We start from the raw sequence: 23253 nt of genomic DNA on the forward strand, positions 1-23253 counted from the left end.
GACGTGTAAGGCAGTTTGAGTAATTAAAAATTCCGATTCCTCGTTTGACGAGCAAGCAGAGACAAAGAGAGCGTTAACGGGATGAATGATCGTGAAACATGCGCGCGTTTACGGTGTTTCAAGGGCTCTTAATGCGTAAGAGCCTACGTTGCTCTCATTGTCCCTGGTAAATCTGCTCCTGGCGTCGACCTCGATAAAATCGCGAATTATCTTTTTCTTATAGTTTCACGACCGTTTCGTATTTCGTTGCAGACAAAGAATACAATTCCTTCCACCTCTTTTAATCATCGTAAAGAGTCTCGTTAAAGATGTAAGTTTATGAAAATGAAGTTATGAGGTTTGCAAAGGTGGATTTTAACTTTCAACTTACCGAGGAAGGTGTTGCAGATATATTCCGATATCTGGTTACCGGATTTGGACGATTCTGAGAAATGTGACAGTTCCTTGTTTAACATTCGTTTAAACTGTAATCAGAAAAATACAGTAATATTTAGTCAGCTGCCCTTTTCATCAAATAATTGTTCGATACAATATTTATTACATTATTTATATCGATATTTCATCAAATTTTTCATCGATTTGTTAATACAAAACCGTCAGAAATTTTCTTGACTAAACAGAATTCAGAGAAATGTAAAATTCATGATAAAGGGAACATTTGAAATTCAGGACGATTCGCATAAATTAAAAATTCACAGCGATTTTGAAACAACGTGTGTTAAGGAACGAATTGTTCCTAGATTTCCTCTAAAATCCTCTTAAATTAAATTTCCTCTAAAAAGACACTTAACGTTAAAATATTTCAAAGATTGTGTACATTTCTTTTTGACATAATATCCACGTTTTACATTATACATCCCTTTCATACGATTTTCGCAATCGATTTCAGTCCATTCGTGAAGAAAATCATAAATTTTCGCCGATAAGCCAAAGAATGTCTCTGGCAACGTAAAAAAAGCGTAGCCGATCGAAAATTAATCGAACAAAGCCAACAAAATCAACATCCTCCATCCCGATTGCCTGAAACTATCCCTTATCTCGCGAAATTTATAATATTTGCGTGTCTCGAATGAAATTTCGACACAGATAAGCGACGTGTGCATGTACCACCCTATGGTAGAATCAGTTGCAAACGACACAGCATTCTCAAAAAGATGAATTGCATCGTTGTTTGTGTCACGACGTACGTTATCAGTTCGTCTGGGCTTTATTGCCACTTGCCAGAAGATTGTCTTCTCATCCGTTTGAATGATTACGACGATTATGATTCTTGTTGATGCAAATGTGACGAAGAATGGAGAGATAGGTGGACTGACCTGTTATCGAGTCGTCTGTTTCGAGAAACAAGATGCACCTTGGAAGGATTTGTACGATTTTGTTTACTGGCTTTTCCAGCTATCGCGTGCTCGTCGTGTGATAGCGTGATCGGTGAATGAGTTTCTTTGCGAGAAGAGATATCGTAAGGGAACGTTGTTTTCAGAGGATATTTGAGCCTTCTGAAGATTTATACAGAGATAAGTATAACATTTTTTATGATACTGCATGTGATATATCGTGCGTTCATTAAGCGAAAGCTTGTTTCAGAGTTGCAGGAAGTTACGTCGGTTTGATTGGGTTTGAAAGAATTTCTTTGGAGTTTCTTTCATAAATCTCGACATTACTATAATGCGTGCTTTTCTAATTTTCTCATTTGAGATAGTTTCTTTCATAAACTTTAATACAAATAATTGTCTTTTAGTTTGAAGAAGTTACGGTCGGTTTGATTAGGTTTGAAGGGACTTTTTCATTGTTCCAACTTGTGTCATTTGATGATTTTGATTTAATTTGACGTATGAAGATCTTTTTTGTTTGGCTTGGCTCGATTTAGTTTGATTTTATTGTCGGGACATAGTTGGATTTGACCTGGAGAAATTTTGCTTTGTTTCGATTCGGTGAAATTCATTCGATTTGCTTTCATCTTCTTTTTTTTTTTTTTTGCAATGTTCGATTTAATCTTTCAATTTTAATTCATGGTAAAGCTAGTAATTCTAAATTTCGAGAACTTAATTTCCTATAGTCTCTGAAAAAGCTGAACTAATCGATGGAAGGAAACTTCCTCAGAAGTTAATTAGGTCATTGAGCATTAACTACGCAGAATAAATTATCGAACGACCTTTCTCTCATACTTGGCTGCCTATGTATCCATCATAAAAAAGCACACATCTGTTAATACCGGTTTCCAAAAAGAAGACGACTATTCCTCGTTCATCAACGACACCGTAATAATTATAAATAAACTAGGCTCAAATGCCAGCGAAAAAAGAAATATCGCAGAACTATGGAACTTAACAATTAATAACTCAATTACATCGAATATACCAAGAAGAATAATATCACGAATATCTCAATCGAAGACAACAGAAATATCAATTTAAACATACCACTGTTTAGTTTTACATAGATAAGCTAATCGCATAACGTATTATGCAATTAATAATAATTATAACGTTTAGTTAAATCGTTGGTTAAATCACAGATAAGATTATCGATTATCGTTGCTGGGATTAATCTCGCGCGGATAATCTGTTGGCCATATGTCGGGCTCTGTAATTGCCCGATAAAGTTCATAATCGAGTTCATCGATTCGCGATATCCGTTGACAAGCTACGTCACCGATATATTATCGTGTGAATTTTTCGAAACTTCGCGATAATTTATTTCCCATTTATTTTCTCGAAACGCTGGCCGCGTCATTTGTTTTTGTCGTTATGTAATGTTGAGATAGGTGAGGAATGCGTAACAATTGAATATTTCAGGTTCAGTGTAAAGAAAATTGAATTGGGAACTATCCACGTTTAGGGTAAAAAGTAGTATTTTCAATATTCCTTCATTTCTGTCTCAAAGTTAATATTTATAAAACTAAGATTTAAAGCATCCTTTTAATTTTATTTTAATTTAATGAATTTTTTAAATTGTTAATATTTATTGAATATGTAGAATCTGTTTTTCAACTATAGAACAGTATAAATGGTTAATCGAAGGAGCTGTGAAACACTTTCCTCTGTTTTTAACTATAGCGTTTCATAAATACTGGAACCAAGGAACATGCTTAGCTATATGCACGTAAATACTTAATTAAAATAGTCAGGCTAAATATGTTCGTTTTATAAGAGATGTATCTAAAAATATTTGAAAATATTATGATGTATATTCCAAAATATGAATAAAACATCTACGATATATTTAATCAGTGACATAATTTCTGAATGAAATCCGTTCTCAGGGATAATTGTTTAGTTAAGTCGCAAGGCGTTAAAACGCCTATTTATCGTGACGTGTTCCAACCGTGGCTATTTCATTGCTGTTTCTTCGATTTTCCTGGTAAATTCCCACGGGGGATTTCTTATCTTTCAGGTGACAACACTTTGTCCTATCTAAAATCGAACGATTGCTAAAGATCGGAAACTTCTAAGATTGAGTCATTGGAAAAGTACTAAGCCGTGCAATTTGTAAGAAATTTACTCTAATAATTATCTTTATTGTGCGTCAACGAAGATTTAAGAGAATCCAGCGGACTTTTTAGCTGAGTGAAGTATAAGATGTAGGAGGAGATTCGTGTGATTTCTCTGCAATCGATTATAAATTGTTAAGTTGATAATGCGGCTAAATTGCGTAAAATTGTGCGATTAATTAAATTTTTCTAATAAAATCTTATTCGAATTCTATGATTTCATTTCATGAACGATTTGTGGAATTAAGAAGAAAAATATCACGCAATATCGATACAAGATTTTCGCCATTTCTCGATCTATTTATAAAAGATAATCACGATACGTGGATTTAATATTAATGCCAAGAAGATAATCGATTCATACCTAAGAGTTTTAGAAATTTTTGACAATCTATGATAATTGAATTTGGACAATATAAATAATAAATGAGCTTAAAGGATCGAGTACTCGATGTAAGATCGATCTCGAAATATATTTCCTTCGAATGATCAAAAATAGAATATTTCTATTTAAAATATAACGTTAAAGTTTTATCCCGTGAAAATTATTTCATTTATCTGATACTTGACTAGCTAAAAGAATATTTCGGTTACAAAAACAAGGATCGTTAAAAGTATTAATGTATCAAGAAAGTAGCGTTGAGAAATTGTTGAATTTTAGGTATTATTGCGAAATAAAAATAAATATGAGTTCATCATATTTGGATTTCAAACAAGCATTCTTCTTTTATTATTTATTAGCTACTTATGAAGTATTAAAAATTAATTAAATGTTCTGATTACACGACCCATGACACATCTACCTTAAATATCCTGTAAGTCGATTGATAACACTTATCAGTCATGTTCTTAAACGTTTCCTTTCTTTTTTCTTTTTTTTTGAATTTTTCTTCCTCCAGATATGCCAAGAAGAACAATTTTGGTAAACGTTTTGTCAAGTAGATCACTTGATCCTCATTTCGTTTCTATAATACATTCCATAAAATTAAGCTTTCTTCTTGACACTGACTTCTCTAAAAATTTATATGTAATTCCACTTGACGAATGTTCCTAACGAAACTAACCTGCTCAACATCGTATTTCTCGATAAAACGATAATATCCCATATTGGCCTGAAAATAATCCAAACTTTTTTAGAAAATCCCAACTAAACCCAACTAGCACCACTCTACGAAATTCCTTCTGATAGAACAAAGACACGAAGCTTCAAAAAAGGAGAAACAAAGCGATCTTAGTCCGAATCGATCGATCATCTCCTCGTGACCACGTTATTTTTACTCGGTATCTTGAAATCCGTCTGGAGTGCGCCGATTTCCTTGCTTTATACTCCAATCAAAAGTCATTCTCTCCTGCGACCCCCGTTTCGTAGAAAAATTACGCGTTTGTCGGTCGAGTTAGGGCGATAATGCTCGAATGGCCGATAAAAAAGTCTAATCCGTTGCGATGTATTTTTGTAAATACTGGCATAAGATAGATAAAACGCTGACTGATACCTATCTGGTAGGAAAACAAGATTCAACCAGCACGTAGATGAAGATAAATCGATTGATTCTGGCTTCGCAGAAAGTTTCATCGACCATGTGACTCGTTCCATTAAAAGGGATACGATTGTCGATATTTTACTACCGATTCGACGATACGTGGTTGCTGCTTCATCGTTTCTCAGCCGAGTTTCGCTTGCCCGGTTCCCTTTGTACGCAAATTTGTGACGTCAAGCGGAAGATCGTTATTCATCGTTTTTCGGATCCTTCGTTGAAGAATGGCTGTCTCATTCAGACGTTTCTTCTCCCAGTATACTTTTGTTCGAGAGCTTTTTTATTAAATGCGCAGCATATGCGATGGCACATTTAAATGGACATTTAAAACAGGGATTATTGGATCTCAATAAGCGGCGCTTTAAAACTCGTAACTATTCGTTTCAATTATTATATTCGTTAATCGTACATGCATTATTGCAATTTTAGAGTAAACTTCAAATACTTTTCCAGGAGATACGATTGAAAGTATTTATCGCAATTCTTTATATATTACCTTTATGTTAGCTTTGGATAGTAATCTTTGCAAGAGAAGTTGGTTTCGTTTGGTAGTTTTATTGGAAGAGAATTATTAAAAATAAACAAATAACGGAAACATTTATGCCAATAATTTCTGAGAACATTTTTCTACGTTTCTATATTTAGTAGATTTATTATAGTTAGGATACCTATTACTTTATCAAGTCCCTAAATCTTGGAACTTTAATTGGATCTTTCTAAAACATCATCAGCAGTTAAGGTAAAGATTTTAGCAGAGAATGATAAGATTTCACAATTAGACGTACGAAGAAAAGGGTAGCATGAATTGCTTGGGGTTAGAAGTCGCGGAAGAGGCGACGACGTCGATGGATCGACATTTTTCTCGCCACCTTGCCCTGGTTCCGCGGCATTGAAGAGCCTTGAGACTCGTCCAGATATCGATCGTTAAAACGAGACATTAATCCCCACGCATCGACATATGCCACGAGGTTCGAGATTTCGGAGATTCCTAAATCCACACAGTGGCGTGATACCCTCTGTATCGCGAATATTAATCCTCATACTTTCGCTGATTCTTGATTCTGAAAATTTCCACAAACAGCCATGGAATATTCTTCGTTGAAAATAATATAGAAAGTACTTCCCATTCTAATATTTTCGAGTCGAGTCAAATCTTTATTGTGAATTTATTAAAGAATGATTTAAGATCAAAATTTCTCATTCCAATAAAAAATTTCTAATTTTTCCAATAAGAAGTAAATACCCTTATGCTTCTAATAAATAATAAATACTATAATACCATCGATCACTGTTATAAAATTTGTGTTGAATTAACAATTAATCCTTTAGATTTAGTATACATATACTTGTTACCATATGTATAATAGCAATAAAAGCATACCTAATATGGATAATAGGAAGCATATCCCTATTTGTGAATAGTGATATAGATTATATACATTTATAATAAATTCATTTTACTAAAATGAACATATTTTTAACGTACTTCGTATTAAAATTCTTTAGAGAAATTTCAATTACTTCTACGAAGGGTCCGATCACGTACGACCAACAACACGTTGGCCAATAAAAGAGTCGATACCAGTGTATCAGCGTGCCGTACGAATACGAATTAAATCGAGATAAAAATTGTATTTTATGGAGAATTATTCCGTCGATGGGAATTATCATCCTTTCGTGATTAAATTTTTATTAACAAACTTTTTAGAAACTTTAAAGCCAATTTTATTTATATCAACGATAATTCTAATTGTTATTCTAATAATTCTGATTATTTAATATTCTGATAATTCTAATTGTTCTTATACGAGAATTAAACGATGTATCTAATATACCATTTTATCTAGAAATTAAAGTTGACCGACGCTTATGGAATCAAAGTCCCACCGAAACAAGGTTTCGTAATCAGGAGTGCTCATAGTATTCTTTTAGAAAGTTAAGAAATGAACCTAATTGACTGTGATATATCTACAACTCTTTGATCTCATCGATCAAAATCAGACAAAAGTTGCTACTATAACGAGCTGCTACTATATCTATGAATTATTGTCGAATAAGAACCTCGGCGTGATAAATTCTCTTTCTTTTCATCTGTCAGATATGATTTAAAGATAGTCAAAGAACGAAGGTAATTCTGGAAGAATGAATGTAATTCGAACAATATCGAGATGATAAATCACGTTTCAGTTCGAATTGCCAAATATTTATTTAGATATATTATAAATATATAGAATTGTTCATGAAATTATTTGGACACTCAATTATCAGTATTATAATTACCGCTAATCATAGCTATGCATTGAGAAAAAATTGATCGTTTGAACTAACCAGTTTATTATTTATCGTAGAGTGGTCGAAAATAATTAGAAATTATATCGAAATACTACAAAATTATCATCTCGCAAGTGCTTCAAAATACCTAGAATTTTCATTTCATCGTTTTTTACAGAAGTTTCAGAGAATAAACGAAAAACGAGTGGAATCTTTAATTAAATTATCATGTAATGGATATCAAAAGTCTGCTTAAACTTACAACCAAAAATGTTTATCTTATCGCAATATAATTGATGTGATAATACAAAACCTTCAACAACAGTCTAATCGTTAAATCATCTTTCGGTAAACATGTTCAATTAAGAGCGATCTAAAGACTTTACACCTCGAATCTTCATTTTATTGTCTCTTACGGAATATCAATGATAAATCATTTGAAATATTCATAATTTCAATCGAATCATTCTCATAACAATATCAGACGCCCAAGCTAAGTTCAAAATCTCCAAATTTTCTGTGGTACTATTTTATTATAGCACAAACAGGAATCTATAGTAAAGTACTATAATATGACGCTATAATAATAGAAAATATACATTAAATTCAATAATTTTATAATAAGATTCTACCATAAAATTGTACGACTTCTTAAAGGACCACAATTTTCGTGGCCAATTAAAAATCCTGTTTAATTTCTAGCAAATTATTTCCATAGTTATATTGCTGACTCTGCTTAAATTTTCTAAAATATTAAATTACCTGAACGGCTATGATGCTAGCCATGGCTGTGATATCTGCCAGGGCTCTCAGGTAATTAAAATACCTGACGTACTCGTCCACGTTTCCAACTGCAAACTCAGTGTTCGTTTGTTGAACCATCTTCTTTTTTATAGCTTCTACCTTCTCTGACAACGATTTACCCAACTCGATACGATCTCCCTAACCGAAATTCAGGTACTCTAATACTTCTTTGGTTGTCTCGTGATAATCCTTTCACTTTCGTCTCTTCTTTATTCTTCTTACGAAAGTATCACGCTTTCTATAATACTTCTTTCACCAATTGTTACACTACAAAGTCTTCTTGTTCAACGAACAATTATTTCAAAATACGTTTAATTAAAACAGTCTTTAGATGTCTTGAAAATAGCACCAGACAAAAATTGGTCACAAGACAAAGTTCAACCTCGTCGATCACGATTATCTTACGCACTTTCCGATGAGGTCAAATTTCCGTCAAATTTCCAAGGAAATTTTAGAGCAATTTTCCACAGGTCAAAGTTCAATTTGGTCGATCACAACCAACCGTTGTATGCACTTCTGGACGAATTTTCTTCGAAGCAGCGTTTCGCAAGCCAAAATTCAGCTTGGTCAGTCACCTTCTTTCTAATCTTTCTACGAAACTTGTCAAAGTTCTATTTAAAATTGTCTTTCACCAAAACTTTAGTCAGAATAAGCACGTGCTTCCGTCGATAGCGTGGAAATTATGTTTCACGAAATTTGCGAGAAATATTCACGATCTTTTATGGATAACGCGAACTGTCGCGACTAGCACGTGTTCTATGTTCAAACGTAAGGAATACAGAATAGCGTTTCGATTACACTGCGCCTCGGAGCACGTTTACGAGTAGCGTGAACGTCGCTCGACTGCAAAGCGTGGTCTACGTGCCTGATTCCCGGCTGCCAGCTATTTATCTGGGCCAAAGTTCTGCGTTTGTTGCGCGCCATAGTGGGGAGAAACACGACCTGTGAATCGCTCCGACGGAAGTTACGAGTTATAGTTGAAGTTCGGCGAGAGGAATGCTTAGATTCTGTGTATTATGAGTAGACTGTAAATTGTTATGCCGGTTCGTATTTTTATGATCAACGTTCGTGGCCACTTTTAGTTTCCATTTCCCAAAGACCGAGTCTTGATCAAACATCAAATGAGTTTGGATCGAATTAAACAGAATTTGCACGATATAAAAGTAAATTGTAAAAGTTAAATTATACGTTCGTAACGAATGAAAGAAGAAAACTTTGTAATATAAAGATCGCTGATAGAAGATGCTTGATTATTATGAATCGTGATCACAGAAAAGGGTTTTATCATTCAGATTGTCTTGCACAATAATTTACATGCTACTCTCTGACTCACCAAAGTATTCGTGCATTTGCAGCTCTTTACGAATATACTATGCGTCATACATTTTGAAATTTTATTAGCCTTATCATCTGAGAGACACCGTCGTTGCTAATGGTATTGATAAACTCGAAGATTTTAAGCGGCTAATGTGACGAATATACTGGGGATTCTCATGCGCATTTATAGGAAATACGAAAATGCAAAGTTTCACGGAACGCACGTGACGTGAAAAACTATGTAAAATATTTATCCGTACGATACCTGGCGCTATAGAATTGAAAAAAAGAAAACATATGAATTTTCATGAAAATGTGGAATTTCGCGATGATTTATAAAAAGAAACCACGTAATACGATTCTTACAAGTAAGTGGATTATAACGAAACAGTATTATTGGGGAAATTTGTTAATATAATGAATGTAATGACGAATGGCTGCCCGTTAATGACTCATCTAATTGTATTACTTATGAGTCACAACTAATAATTACACACGAAGAAAATGTAACTGTTTTCAATATGTAAATTATCTACTGTACTAAATTCTGTTCTATTAAAATCGAGTAGTGCGTGAGGCGTTGTAATCGAGCTTGAAGGATCATGAGGCACCGTTAAGTGGCCGGAACGTACCTTCTATAAAACGCATCAACTGGGGCGCGCACTTTATTGGCCGAATTTGGACATCTACCAAGTACTTGATTCTTGTAAAAGCCTTAAACCGTTTCGTTTAACGGTTATTTGTTTTATAATATTATTTCTTTCTCTCTATACAAAAATTACAGATATTTTACGTAGCAAGTTTACTTCGAAATGTTTCAGTAACTTTTCATTTTCTGCAGAATTTATAGAAAATTTGAATTATTCACCAGCTTATCGACGATCATTGTCTTTCTTCTTTCATTTCTAATAAATAACAAGTCTCGTTACGAGCCATAAATGTACTATAAAAGTATTTAAACAAACAAGTCTTTTTCATTTGATTATTTGCTTTGATTAAATTATACAATGTATGATAAATATTCCGCAAAAATCGTATAGAAGAATTCCAGAAATCGAGGATGTCATAGTTTCAATTGCAAGAGGGTGCAGTTCAACTCAGTAATTAGTTGAATAAACAGCACTCTATACCTGGAAACATTATGATGTCCCTAAACAGATAACTAAAATAATATCAACTCTATAAATCGAATCATAGCCTCAGGTAACAAGTCGTAGCCAAGGCAGCCCAAGATTTTTCGAAATCGCCTTGAAATATTCATAAATATGCAATAATCCCAAGAAACATTAATTTACATTTTTGATATATTTCCGTAAAAACTATCACTTTTACCGATCGTACATGTTATAACTCTTGTATAATGCTATTTTACGATATAAAAAGATTGTTTTCTCCTTTATCTATTTATTTTAAGTCGGATCGATCTCAAAGTTATTAGCATTTCAGACTGTACAACGATGTTTACAATTCTCAAAGAAGCTTAAAGTATTATATATTCTATATATCGTATAATACTATGTATGTATGATAATATAATAAGTTCTAGTTGAAGTACTCGATATTTCTTGGAACGTGTTGTTTTTTCAAAAGGATCAAACAACTCGTAAGTTGCGTTACACGATGCAGACACTAGGAATATTTTATTTTATTTTGTTTCAGGCACAGAATATCGCAATACAGCAGCTGTTACAAAACACTGAAGCATCGATCGTGATGTTAATACGCGTTTATTCAGTTACGTACGTCCAGCTGTACAACTTGTTCGATGCTGATTTTCGAAAAAATCCTGCCAAAATTCAAAGTTGATATTCTACTTGATAAAATAGCAATTAACCGTCTGCGATTTTGTAATTTATTTTACTAGTGTGCGGACAAATCCAAAGAAATCTTTAAATTTCAAACATATATTTATATAAATTCGAGTAAATTTCAAATTTGCGGAAGGAATATATAAAATGCAAATGAGTGCATCTAATCTCTTGAATGAAATAGAAGTAGTGGTTGGACGTATTTGAAACATACAGTATATCGGGGTTAGGGTAGGGAACATAACGGGAACATAAATTTGAAGTATTTTTTTTTTTTTTTTTTTTACGGGAATGAACGACGAAGATTTATTGCGAGGAATTAAAATATAAACACCGTTTACATTGGAGAAATTTTGTATTCGTAAAGCCGAACTGAAAATAAGAAATCGTATTGACCGGAACGACGAGTTTCTTTTTAGATTTAAAAAATAGAAATTCTGAGCTACGAATTCTCCGAATTTTGTTTTACTCGTTTGCAAGAACTGCGAATGTTTCGTGATTTAAGATGAAATCTAAAAATCACTGCGTGATAGGTCATCAAAAGATATCGGAAAGTAGAATCGAAAATTCTAAAGAAAACGATATTCAATTTTCCAATATTTACATAATTTCAATGACAACGACAATTTTCACAAATTAGAAAAAATAACTTCTCATTACTTTTGTCGCAAAAATAATGACGCTAGATAGAATTCAAGTAGAAGATAATAAAAATTATGATTCTTCTTCCCAAAGCATCTAACGATAATAAAATTTGACAACTTATTATTCTCTGTCGTTTTATTCTCGCGATGAAAAATCATATGACAGGAACTCATGTGACCCAATATCTTGGCAAATGTCTTTTTAAACCTACCAAGAAGCACTCGATTTTCAACGACAGCGTCCTCACGTCTAATATTAGTAATAGCTCGAAGAACGGATAATAATAGTAAAGATGAGGCAAACGCTTCTCTTGTGCATATTTTCGGCTATTGTTCTCAGCATAAGAGAATCTGTGTGCTTATAATTGGATTTAAGGGAATCCCGTTAAATCATATCATATCTGACCAATACACTGTAACATTTTTTGGAAATACGGATACCTCGAAACATCCTTTTTATTGGGAATTCAACGCGTTCAAACAATTGCTATCGTAAATATACTCCACCGAAATACCCTCTTTTTTTCTATATTTCATAAAAATGGAATTTTACGAAAATTCCTATACAAATGAATGTAGAGTCAATGCAATTGTATTTAATAATAATGATAATAAATTTATTTGTATTTTAGGTGCATAACATACTACTAGCAGATTGTTAGATTCTTATTTCTAATTTCTTACGTTACACTATATTCTTATATCGGTCTCTTAATTACTATATTATGTTTCTATTATTATTTTTTAAAATATAGATTGACTTTTTTCTATTAATTAGTACCTATCTGTCCTAGCGTGTACAGTACAGTGGTATATCTATATTTCTATATAAAAACAAATTCTTCTGAGAGTAGAGTTTGTACTTGTTAATTAATAAAGTTATCCACAAGTTACATGTAATAATTTGCACTGTATTAATTGTAAGAAAACACGATTAGTATTATACACAAATCAGAAAATTCCTCTTATGATTCTTTAAAATAAAAAATGACATTTTTATGGAAAATATCTTTTCTTATGCCTACGATATTAGCATGATATTCTTTTAACTAGAAATGAACATTTATAACTTTAATGTGAAATCGAATTTCGATTCGAAATGGACTATGACCGCTTCTTCGCTCGAATCCGATTGTTCTCTACTCAGGCGTTTTACGTTACAACGCACTGTCTTTCTTTTTTCTCGCGTAGTTTTCTCAACGAAAAAAGCACGTTCGAACGTTGACTCAGGCAGCGAAATTTATATTCGAATTCGAGCGAAGCGATAGCGATTCCGTAAACCGGGTGACCACTTTTCCTGGCCACTGATATCATCGCTACGAATCTTCCTAAGATCCACAAACAGTCAAATTTGTTTGTCCACTGCGCTGCTAATTCGAGGTGAGTCAACCGGAGATTTCGGCGAAAAGGATCGCCTATTTTGAACCACCAAATTCGATCAATTTATCGTTTTGTGACACTCGTAAATTCGTGGGTGTGTTTCTTCTTTCCTGATTAGGAAGCGAGCAATCGAGAAACAAGTTATCAAGATGAGTCTGTTTCTGGTTCTCTCAGAGTGCTGATAATATTTTTATTTCTATCGGAAATGATGTTTTTAACATAACATGTTCTTTTTCGTACAATTAGAAATGCAAACGGTAAAAGGCGTAACTTTTTTCAAAATAAGGCAGATGAAAAATTTGAAATATTCTTATTAAGAACGGGGTTGATTCTTTTCAACTATATTAATTTTAATAATATTCCTATATCGTACATTTATATTGTTTCATAAATGATCAATTACGTTATAAAGATAAGAAATATCATTAGAAATTGTATATCGTAGAAACACGCTTCAATTTGTAAAAGTTACGAGTGAAAGGCAGATGACGATTTCTCGTCTTCGTATGCAAAACCAACAGTTAGGGTTGAACCATGGGTGTACGTGACATTGCGCACGCATACTACAAGTACAGTAGGCGATATCTCTAAATGCGAACCGCCACAATCTAACGGACAGACAGATAATTTTCCTCCCAATTATTTCTCGTTCGTTCCGCTTGAATCGTATCGTCTGCATGCTGGTAAATGGGAACGACGATTAAATCACGTCTTCATTTTCAACTGAACTTTCAATTTTCGATAAAATTCACGTCCACGGAGATACCTATTTTTTAAAACAATTTTATATCCCGACAAGAGTTACAAATGTTCTGTTTCATTTTGTATATTTCAGTAGAATTCTCAAACTTATTTTAACTATATATTTCGTATTTTAAATATATTTTAATTGCGTCAACATTTCCACGTATAATGAAAAATTGAGAAAAATATTCCTCTATGGAAATTAATTAAACTGCTTCATTTCAGGATATGTTTGTCGAAACGAGTTGCGTCGTACGTTCTCTGCGTATCAAAATTAATTACGTCGCCACTTTTCCTTTCCTGTGCATTTAATAATACGATGGCAATCTTTTTGTTCGTACGTTTCTCGCGCGTATATTTCGCGCGACTAATTTGTAAATTCGTCGACTCGTCGTTCTGCGTCCAAAGGAGATATAAAATAGACAAAATTCGGAAGAATTTTAATTTAACAGCCGATAAGATAAAAGAAGAACCGAACAGACCGAATTTACATCGATATTTTCAACTGCAGAAGAAAATCTTAATTTTATTCGCGGTATTCCCCTTATGAAAATTAATTAGAAAAATTAATTCCTCGTTATATTAAAAAAAGAAATGAATAAAACATGGATTGCATTTGACGCAATGAGATGGTAGGAAATTTGATCGAAGCAGCGAAATGCGAAAGTAAGGAGCCAATAAAAGGGAAGAGGCGTCAATGGCGTACTGACGCCAGCAGTGGTCCACTTCCGGTCTTCTCGCTCGTCCTCAGACACCCCAAATAAACTTACGTGTTTCGCTACAAGGCTCTCGAAGAACTTCAATTCCCTGCGGCGATTAACCGCGTGAAAAATAACATTCATTTTGCTATTAAATCGCGAGTACGATTATTATTTCAAATCACGAGTTTTCTTTCGTCTGCCTAAGTGGCATTGGTGGCCTTTGGAAAGGCCACGTGCGTAAATGTACGATGATTCTTGCTCGGTATTCGTAGACGTCTGTACTATTTGCATCTGTTTAATTACAACTCTGAACATCAACACCGTTTTATTATTTCACGTAGCAATTTTCAAGGAACGTCTTTTACTTTCTCGTTCTGCATAAACAATAATTGACAGTAATTCCCTCGGCAAATACAATTTCAAAAATCCAATATCTTCGATAAGATCGAAAGGAGTAAATATAATATTTTCGTCGTGTTTACAATTCTGATTCAATTACAGAGCCTCTAACATATGTTATACCTTTAATGTTGTTAAAAAATATCGACAGCTTTAAATTGTCCTAAATTTTTATTAGCGCGTTCGCTGCCATTGACGCACATAGCGCCACGATTCAATTATCTTACTAAAGTTCCGAGTAATGCTGCTGAGGCAATCAGTGTATTTTTGAACTTGTGCGGTTCGATAGCAAAATTTAAAAGGACGAACAAGACAGCAAGCGTCGCAGCAATTACGCTTGACAGTGATTTATTCATGAAAACTAAGAATCGCTCGAGTCCTGAAGAATTAGATAAATATATACGCTTCTGAAAAATCGCAAAATTGCGCTACTATTACAGAAAATCAAACGATCTCGAATCTTGACAAAAAAGAAAGAGAAGAATTAAAGATCAAAGAAACAAAAGTAAATACTCTTCCAACGATGACGCTATTTCAATAATTTGGGGCGCCGCCATGACCACCCTTAGATTTTTGGCAAACAAATAATAGAACACGCAGGGAGTCCCGTTTTAATCGATCCAGGCAAATATCTCCTACATTACACTGTACATTTCACTGTTTTCTGACGTAATACATAATATCTCCCAAACTATATTTATTTATTTTTGTACTCCTTTTATCTCGCATGACGTCCAGTTGCTTCTTACGATCGCTGCTTGGGTTAATTCTATATCTAATCGTAATTATACTATTCGAAACACTTTTTCGAACGAAACTTATTTCGTCTCGGGGCAAACGTCTTCCAATGGACAGAAATCTTATTTAAATGGACGTGTCTTCGAGATTTCAAGATCTCACCTCTGAAACAATTTTCTTCGAACGACGTACAGTTTAGGAGATATTTTCGTGGATGGATGAAAACGGGACACCTGGTATGTACGTTCGATCGAACACGCGGTAAGAAGAGAAACGAGAAAAGAAACGAAGGTTCGGAAACGACAAATTATGTATCAATGTTGGATGCACGAGGGTCGAGGCCGGAAATAACTTTCGTTTCTTCTTGCAGCAGATAAGCGGCGAGAGACGCGGTTCTTTGCTTTGTTATCGACTATCGAATCGCTTGTTTTCTCTGTCACGGTTCTCCGCGTCTGCACAATGTTCATTATGCTTGCAGACTGATTGTAGAAGATTCAGACGAAGGCCATGCTGCCACTCGATGTTGACGATTCAGATTTTTGATTGTTTCTAAAGATTCGTGAAAGTTGATCTTGTATGTTCGGTATTTCGATTACTACGTTCTTTGATTTTACAATTTCGGACATACGAACCATTTTAGGATATACGCCGAAGAAATTCCAATTCGATTTCTAATTCTTCAAAAAAATTATTCTCAACCCCGATAACACCAATAATTTGAACTCGATTTTTAACATTCTAATCGTTCTAGCCCTGGAATAATAATTCTATCAATTCCAGTGTATAATTCCAATAACTAAATTCATTTCCTACTAAACAATCGGCGATGAGACGATGTACGCCAGACAAATTGTAAAACGAAATATGAAAATAAGGCGCAGCAGTCTTCCATAACAACAACACGCGAAGGATCAATGAATCAACGAGACAAGATGGCAAACGAGCAAGATATAAGATGCAAATTTCTTCTGAACATCCACGAAGTGGACGAGCGTTGAAAAAATTGTTGTTGACACGAGTTACACGGAGCATTAACGAGGCGAGTGTCACGAGATACGAAATTTCATCTGGAGCATGTCCAACCGATTAGTAGACTAATCGATGATGTCAATATTATCCGCTTTCTTTCATTTTCTTTTTAACGTACGTTTTACACAATGACTTATTGCGTTTCGCGAATGCGTTATCGGATAAAGACGCTTGTCAACCTGTTGTATATTATTCTCACGTTGCGTAATTATATATTTTCGATCGCCACGGACATTTAGTTTCTTCGATCGACAGCGATTTCAGTTTCTAGAAGTTTAGACTTTTATTTTCACGGAACGTAACTGTCGCGATCAAAATGGAAAGAGTTGTGGAATAACAAGTATTTTCTTGCTTAAAATTTTTTTTTAGTGACAAGTGATAACTATAGGCGAACGAGAAATCTTTTTTCATTCTTGATAACCATTATCGATAAGGGAAACTTATTTCGGTAGCTCGTAACAGTTATCGGTGGGAGAAATTCTATTTCGATAGCACATAGTAGTTATCGACGAGGAAAATATGTTTTGCTTTGGATTAGATTTCCGGCTTTCGAGTTTATGTTTCATCACTACGAATAGTATAACTTTCGGCTTAAATTACTAACTAATATCAAACTAGAACAGAAGTTGTTCAGCATTTCGATGGCAATAATTTGCAACGGCGCCAGTTTCCAAAAAGCTTGTCGTTCAATGCACACTTACGTTTATTGGACTTTCTATTGGTAATTAAAATTACCAGTTAAAATTCAATTTAACAAGCATAAGTTTCTCTAAACTTTGCGCAGATCTCATTTTCCTTTGGTCGTCCATTTCTTTCACACTGATCTTTTACGCTGAACCAGTATAAATCGATGTAAAAAATGGCTTAAAATAAACGATCGTCGTTATGTTTCGCAGAGAACTAATATAAATCAGTATGAAAAATAGTTTAAAATAAATGATCGTCGTTAAAAGCTAAGTAGATTGAACGCAACTGATTACCTATGGTTTATACCACTTTCTCTCTCCTATCTCGAAAACAAAGACGAATCGACCGATGTATATGACATTCTTTGCTCAAAATGGTCTCATAAACATGCTGGTACAGTATGTCGAATGAAATCCGAAACACCCTGTATATTTTAATAACGATACGAGAAAACTAACAATATGATTTTCGATAAAAGTATCACCGATCGTAATTTTATTGAGAAACCTTTGTTCTGTTCAATTGCAATGATTGAAAAAGATTTCCAAGATAAATCGGATATTCTTTGTTTTCAAAGAAACATCATTCAAGCAAAAATAGAACATCGTACGACTGAAAATCAGCTTCTGACGCCGGCCTTCTGTGGTATTACGGTTCGATGCAATTGAAAATCAATTATCCGAAAGAAATGGCTAATTAGTTATCGTCCAGGAATTATATCGAAGTAAGCTTATACACTCCAATTAGCGACGCATGCGGTACTCCAATTACTATGTTAATTAAATATAGTTAATTGATGAAACAGTGTAACACGAGTAACGAGAACAATATTAGGCTTCCTTGCTAATAAAGCAAGATATTCTGTGGTAGATTAATTAACGTTCGAAATATATTTCCCAATTTAAGGCGAGTCTTTATTGCGATGTTTCGTTATGTACAGGGAAATATTCTTGAAATAAAATCGTTTAATGAAAGTGATAAATATTCTTTTCTTTCTTTAAATAGATAATGGTTCCTTTTGATGAAAAATATGCACATACATATATTTTTCACTCGTATTTGTGGCTAGAAGCGAGAGCAAGATGCTCGTTCATACTCATCAGGATTAATTTCCATTATATCTTTTTCGTTTTAGCTTGAGAATAATCAGACAAAGGAATTTTTACGTTTGTAGAATTTCTAATCAAAAAAAGATGATTATATAAAGGTACAACACGTTCTTTACTTAATTACTTTTATCTAGAGCAGAGTAAATGGATTATCTTCGAGATTAATTTCCGCTATGCCTTTGTTTCCTTTATCTTTAGAAAAAAGAAAAAAAAATGACTAGACGAAGCAAATTTTTGCACTACGAGTTATGTTTATAATTCTTCATTATATCTATCTCGAGCAGAAATGGCTGAGTCTACAAAAGATTCTCTTGTGCCCTGCCTTGTGGAATTAAAAATTAATGAAATTAATGAAATCAATTAATTCAATTGAAACAAAAATATTTTTATCTTCCACAGAGATCGACGAATGAATAAAAGAATTTTCCACGCTTGGATTTCTGCAGAATTTCAAGTATCACATTAATTAAATATACGAATAATTAGAATACTTAGAATAGAATAATTAATTAGAATAACATCCGGAGGCTTCGCGATTCTTAATATTCGCAATTTTAGATGTCAACAATTCTATATGATTTCGTACATTGTCGTGTTAATTTATATCTTCATAATTCCTTAATCCATATTAATTCGTCTTTTTATCTTCCTCGTTTCCTCTAAATAATGTTTATTTATAAACGAATATTCCAGAAATAGATATTGGTCAGAATTGTCAATGATAATTTTCCATTGTAGTCACCCAAACATAATCAATCATCGTCAAGCTATATATATCGCAAGAACATATAAAAATTCATTGCATTTCGTATAATCGTATTTATCTACATTTTGTAGATAAATTATACAAACAAAACAATAAATATCGTATGTGTCAATAACCAAAGACCACAAGACCAAAGACCACAAAGACCAAAATCTTGACAAGTAATTTTAAAATTCAATAATCAGTTCCATGTTATCGAAAGTGCTCTTTTAGTTGTCTTTTTTTTATTATTATTAAATTTACAAGCTCACGAAAGTATTGGAACATTTATAGATACTTTTTATGCGTATATTGCGTATGTTACACGTAATTTCTGTTTAGATTTTATCTTAGCCGTTGTGTCTATAAAAAATTAATTTGCATAAAAGCCCGTATTCTATGAGTTACCTATTAAAGACAAATTAGAGCAAGTATACAATGTAGAACTTTGTTTTTCATACGCTTAAGACTTAAGCCATGTTCGTTGCCATAATCGCAGGTAATTTGTTTTGTCGATTAACCTATCTAAAAGCAAACGTTCGCGTACGTCAAACAACTTTTACGTCACGGTGCGTGTATTTGCTATTGTTCTTATCTAGTCGTCTCGAAATCCGCCTATGGTCGATCGAAGCATTCTCTCCTGGATGCCATAAACACGATAAATTTCTCATTTGAAAACAAGTTAATCGAAGTTTACGATGGAAACTTCTCCAACTTTCTATTTGAATGGATTTTTTGATATTTCAAGGCAATTAGCCAGATCGTCAAATCGTATTTCGGACAAATGGTATTTCCCGTTTTCTTCTTTTCGCTTTAAACTGGATTAATCGATGCTTGTAATGGACATTTTGTCATTTCGGAGTTGGATGGAATTTGAAGAATTTTAATGGTTCGATTGTTACTGAGATATTAGAAATCATTGTTATTGCATTGTTGAATGGAATTTAATCAATGAAGCAACGACACTTAATATGAGACATGCGCTTAATACGAGACACCATAATATCTTTACCAAGAAGTGCTGCAACACCGTGCAAGAATAGAATTACATACTTGAAACGAACAACGTCAGCGCGAGATTGCCATTTATGAGAACGCGATTGTTTCAATAATACGTCATTAATTGTGGTCTTTCTCGGTCACGAGATTTTATACTCATGTACAAAGAGTGCTTGCTTGTATAACGTTGAAGGTAAGTTATTTGATCAGTTTCTTTATTAGCTTCGAGTCTTAATATTATCAACTAATTTTATTATCGTCTAGAAAACTGACGAACAAGACACTTGTGAAATCTGAATGCGAGTAGGATGATAATAACGATGACGATGATGCAGAGAGTCTATTTTGTTGCTGTCTCTGTTCCAGACTTAAGCATTGTTCAAATTGTTTCGAGTAAATATTTATTTCACAATTATCGAAATGAATTCATATCGGTCGAATGTCTTATCTGCGGTATAATTATTATTTGTTATCCGTAACAAGCTATTTTCTATATTTATTCAAATAGCGATTGGAGAATTATTCGAATAATACGAATAATCGTTCGTTTCCAATTAAGTTTTTTTCCAATTATATACAGCTGTATATACAGCTGCTACAAGGGTGATCGTGATCGTCTCTTGAGGAATCGGCTCGAGAATTTTTATACGGATTCATTGAAACGCGGGTGAAATTATTTTATTTCGTTGGTATTTTAAAATATTGAAACATTTATATTTCTTTAGTTTCACACATTAGAATGTCAGTTGAAAGCTACGCATCATACTACGGAGAATTCGCGGTCAGCTAGCAAAACAAGGGTTGGAAGACTTAATGGCCAGCGTCAAAGAGGAGTGGAAGGGGTAATTGTGGTCGTCTTTTGAGGAATCGGCTCGAGGATATTTATACAGATTCATTGAAACGCGGATGAAATTATTTTGTTTCATGATACAAATGATGTAACGCATAGATACGATATATTATTTTATCCGAATAAATTATTTTGTATAAATTCTATACACAGGCATTATTTAATAGATATTTTCTAATATCGAAATTCTAAGAATTTATTTTTCTGACCTCTTTTCATTATAATCAAGCGGGCGATAAATTTTTCTATTTGAAAAATTTCCAATTTTATTTTCATTTTTATTATCTCGATTTATAGCTTTTCCACTTTTCGCGTGTTCAATAAAGATTTAAAAATACGAGATTTTTAAATTAGTCGGAGCTTTTTTCAAGAACTCAGCTCGCGAGAGGATGCCGTTTGAGATCGATGATTATCCAACAGCCACATCCGGTGTAGCAGAAGAAAATAATGTTTTCGACGAACCGACGTATTCATCGAGTGTTTCCATGAAGTTCACATTCCTCATTTTTCTTTTATTTATTATTATTATTTCTTTTTTTTTTTTTGATCGCCCAAAACAATCTGACACGTGCACGGAAATCGAATTGGGAACGAAAAAGAACGAGAAAAAAGAAAAAATTCTGGAAAGCAATCACATACATCGTGCAACGAGAAAAGAACGTTTGTTTAAGTTAAATCCGAGAATATATATCTGACTGGCAAATTTTGGTTATAAATCCATTTCGAATATTAATAATCTTTTCGTACATCAGAAATTATTGTTAGGTAACGTTTACTACATTAACGAAGAAAATAGATGGACAGAATTTGCAATTTAATATGGATTTAACTAATCTAGAAATTATATACAAAAATTATGAATATCGAAAGTTTACAGAATTTTAAAATTCTGATGAAGCACTCAATTTTCTAAAAATTAAGAAAACATTCTATTTAAAGATACGTAAATTCTTCTTAAATAAGGCAAATAAATGCGACCTAAATAAAGTATCTTAAGCATGGTCGTTTGAAGGATATATATTTCTAAAAATAAATATTTCTCCGACTATTTATCCATGGGAAAGGAATATCGATTTATGTAAATAACTTAAAACAGTTTCCCATATTCGATTCAATATCATCAAAGTCTTCCTTTGTAGAAATCTTATTAATTCTTCATGAATAATTAATACCTTTGCCAAGCTAAATTTCAGGCGTGGAATAATTAGTTCCATAAAAAAGAATTCAGAAGTTCTCCCAGGCATTTGAACAGGATTAGTTCAAACTTTATATTCCATAATTTAATGTCTCATTTAATTAAACATTTTTCGAAGGTAATTTTTCATCGTGAAATGTTAAATAAATTCATGAAAAATGCTGAAATCAATGTCAAACTATTTCTAAAACAACAAAGTATATTAAAAGATGGAATTTCTAAATGGCTGACGCTGTTTGATTTAATATTTCAGTGGAACAGATTGTAACAATGTAACTGTTCCCCACAATTTCGGTCGCGAAATTCATTGTCCATTTAATTTCCGCTAATTATCCTGTAATCCTTTAATTTCATTCATATATTCCGTTGTTAGCTGCACCATTTAATTAATTTCTGCGCATGTACAAGTAGTAATTAGATCATGAATTAATATCGTTATTGTTTCGAATATCCTCATTTACACACTGTTATTAGTCATTTATTTTTAGATTTTCCCTTGAAACAAAGTTTTCAGATTTTAAATAAATAATCTTACAAAGAGTAAATTACTTGCATTTATCATTGTCTGACTTTAATAAATTCAATCCTGAGAAGTTTAATGGCAACCAAACAAATAGTTGTAACACTAACCAACTGTATAAATAACCGTGAATAATAATCTTTGCTAACTCAAGAATGCAGTCATTAATGACTAAAGAAGCTCACCTTTTCATCATCCAACTACAATAAAGCTATTAGAATAAAAATTCCAAAGATAATATTCCAAAGATAATAGTCAGCCACGATTGCCCATAATGCAGCTATTTAT

General features: G+C 33.2%; 1 protein-coding gene across 19 annotated transcripts in view; it reads right to left on the reverse strand.

Annotated features, from left to right (window-relative positions):
* The window catches only part of LOC100648035 (cAMP-specific 3',5'-cyclic phosphodiesterase), a 359695-nt gene that overhangs the window by 12007 nt on the left and 324435 nt on the right, over positions 1 to 23253 (reverse strand). For 18 of the 19 annotated variants that reach the window (XM_012317596.3, XM_020867272.2, XM_020867271.2 and 15 more), the window contains one exon: positions 371 to 464. In XM_012317596.3, the coding sequence (XP_012172986.2) occupies positions 371 to 464 (94 nt within the window). Of the gene's footprint in view, positions 1 to 370; positions 465 to 8058; positions 8484 to 23253 lie in introns of those variants that run through there. The other variant, XM_020867274.2, reaches the window with a different exon arrangement.

This window comes from Bombus terrestris, chromosome 16 (assembly GCF_910591885.1).
Source record: "Bombus terrestris chromosome 16, iyBomTerr1.2, whole genome shotgun sequence".
Taxonomy (NCBI): Eukaryota; Metazoa; Arthropoda; class Insecta; order Hymenoptera; family Apidae; genus Bombus; species Bombus terrestris.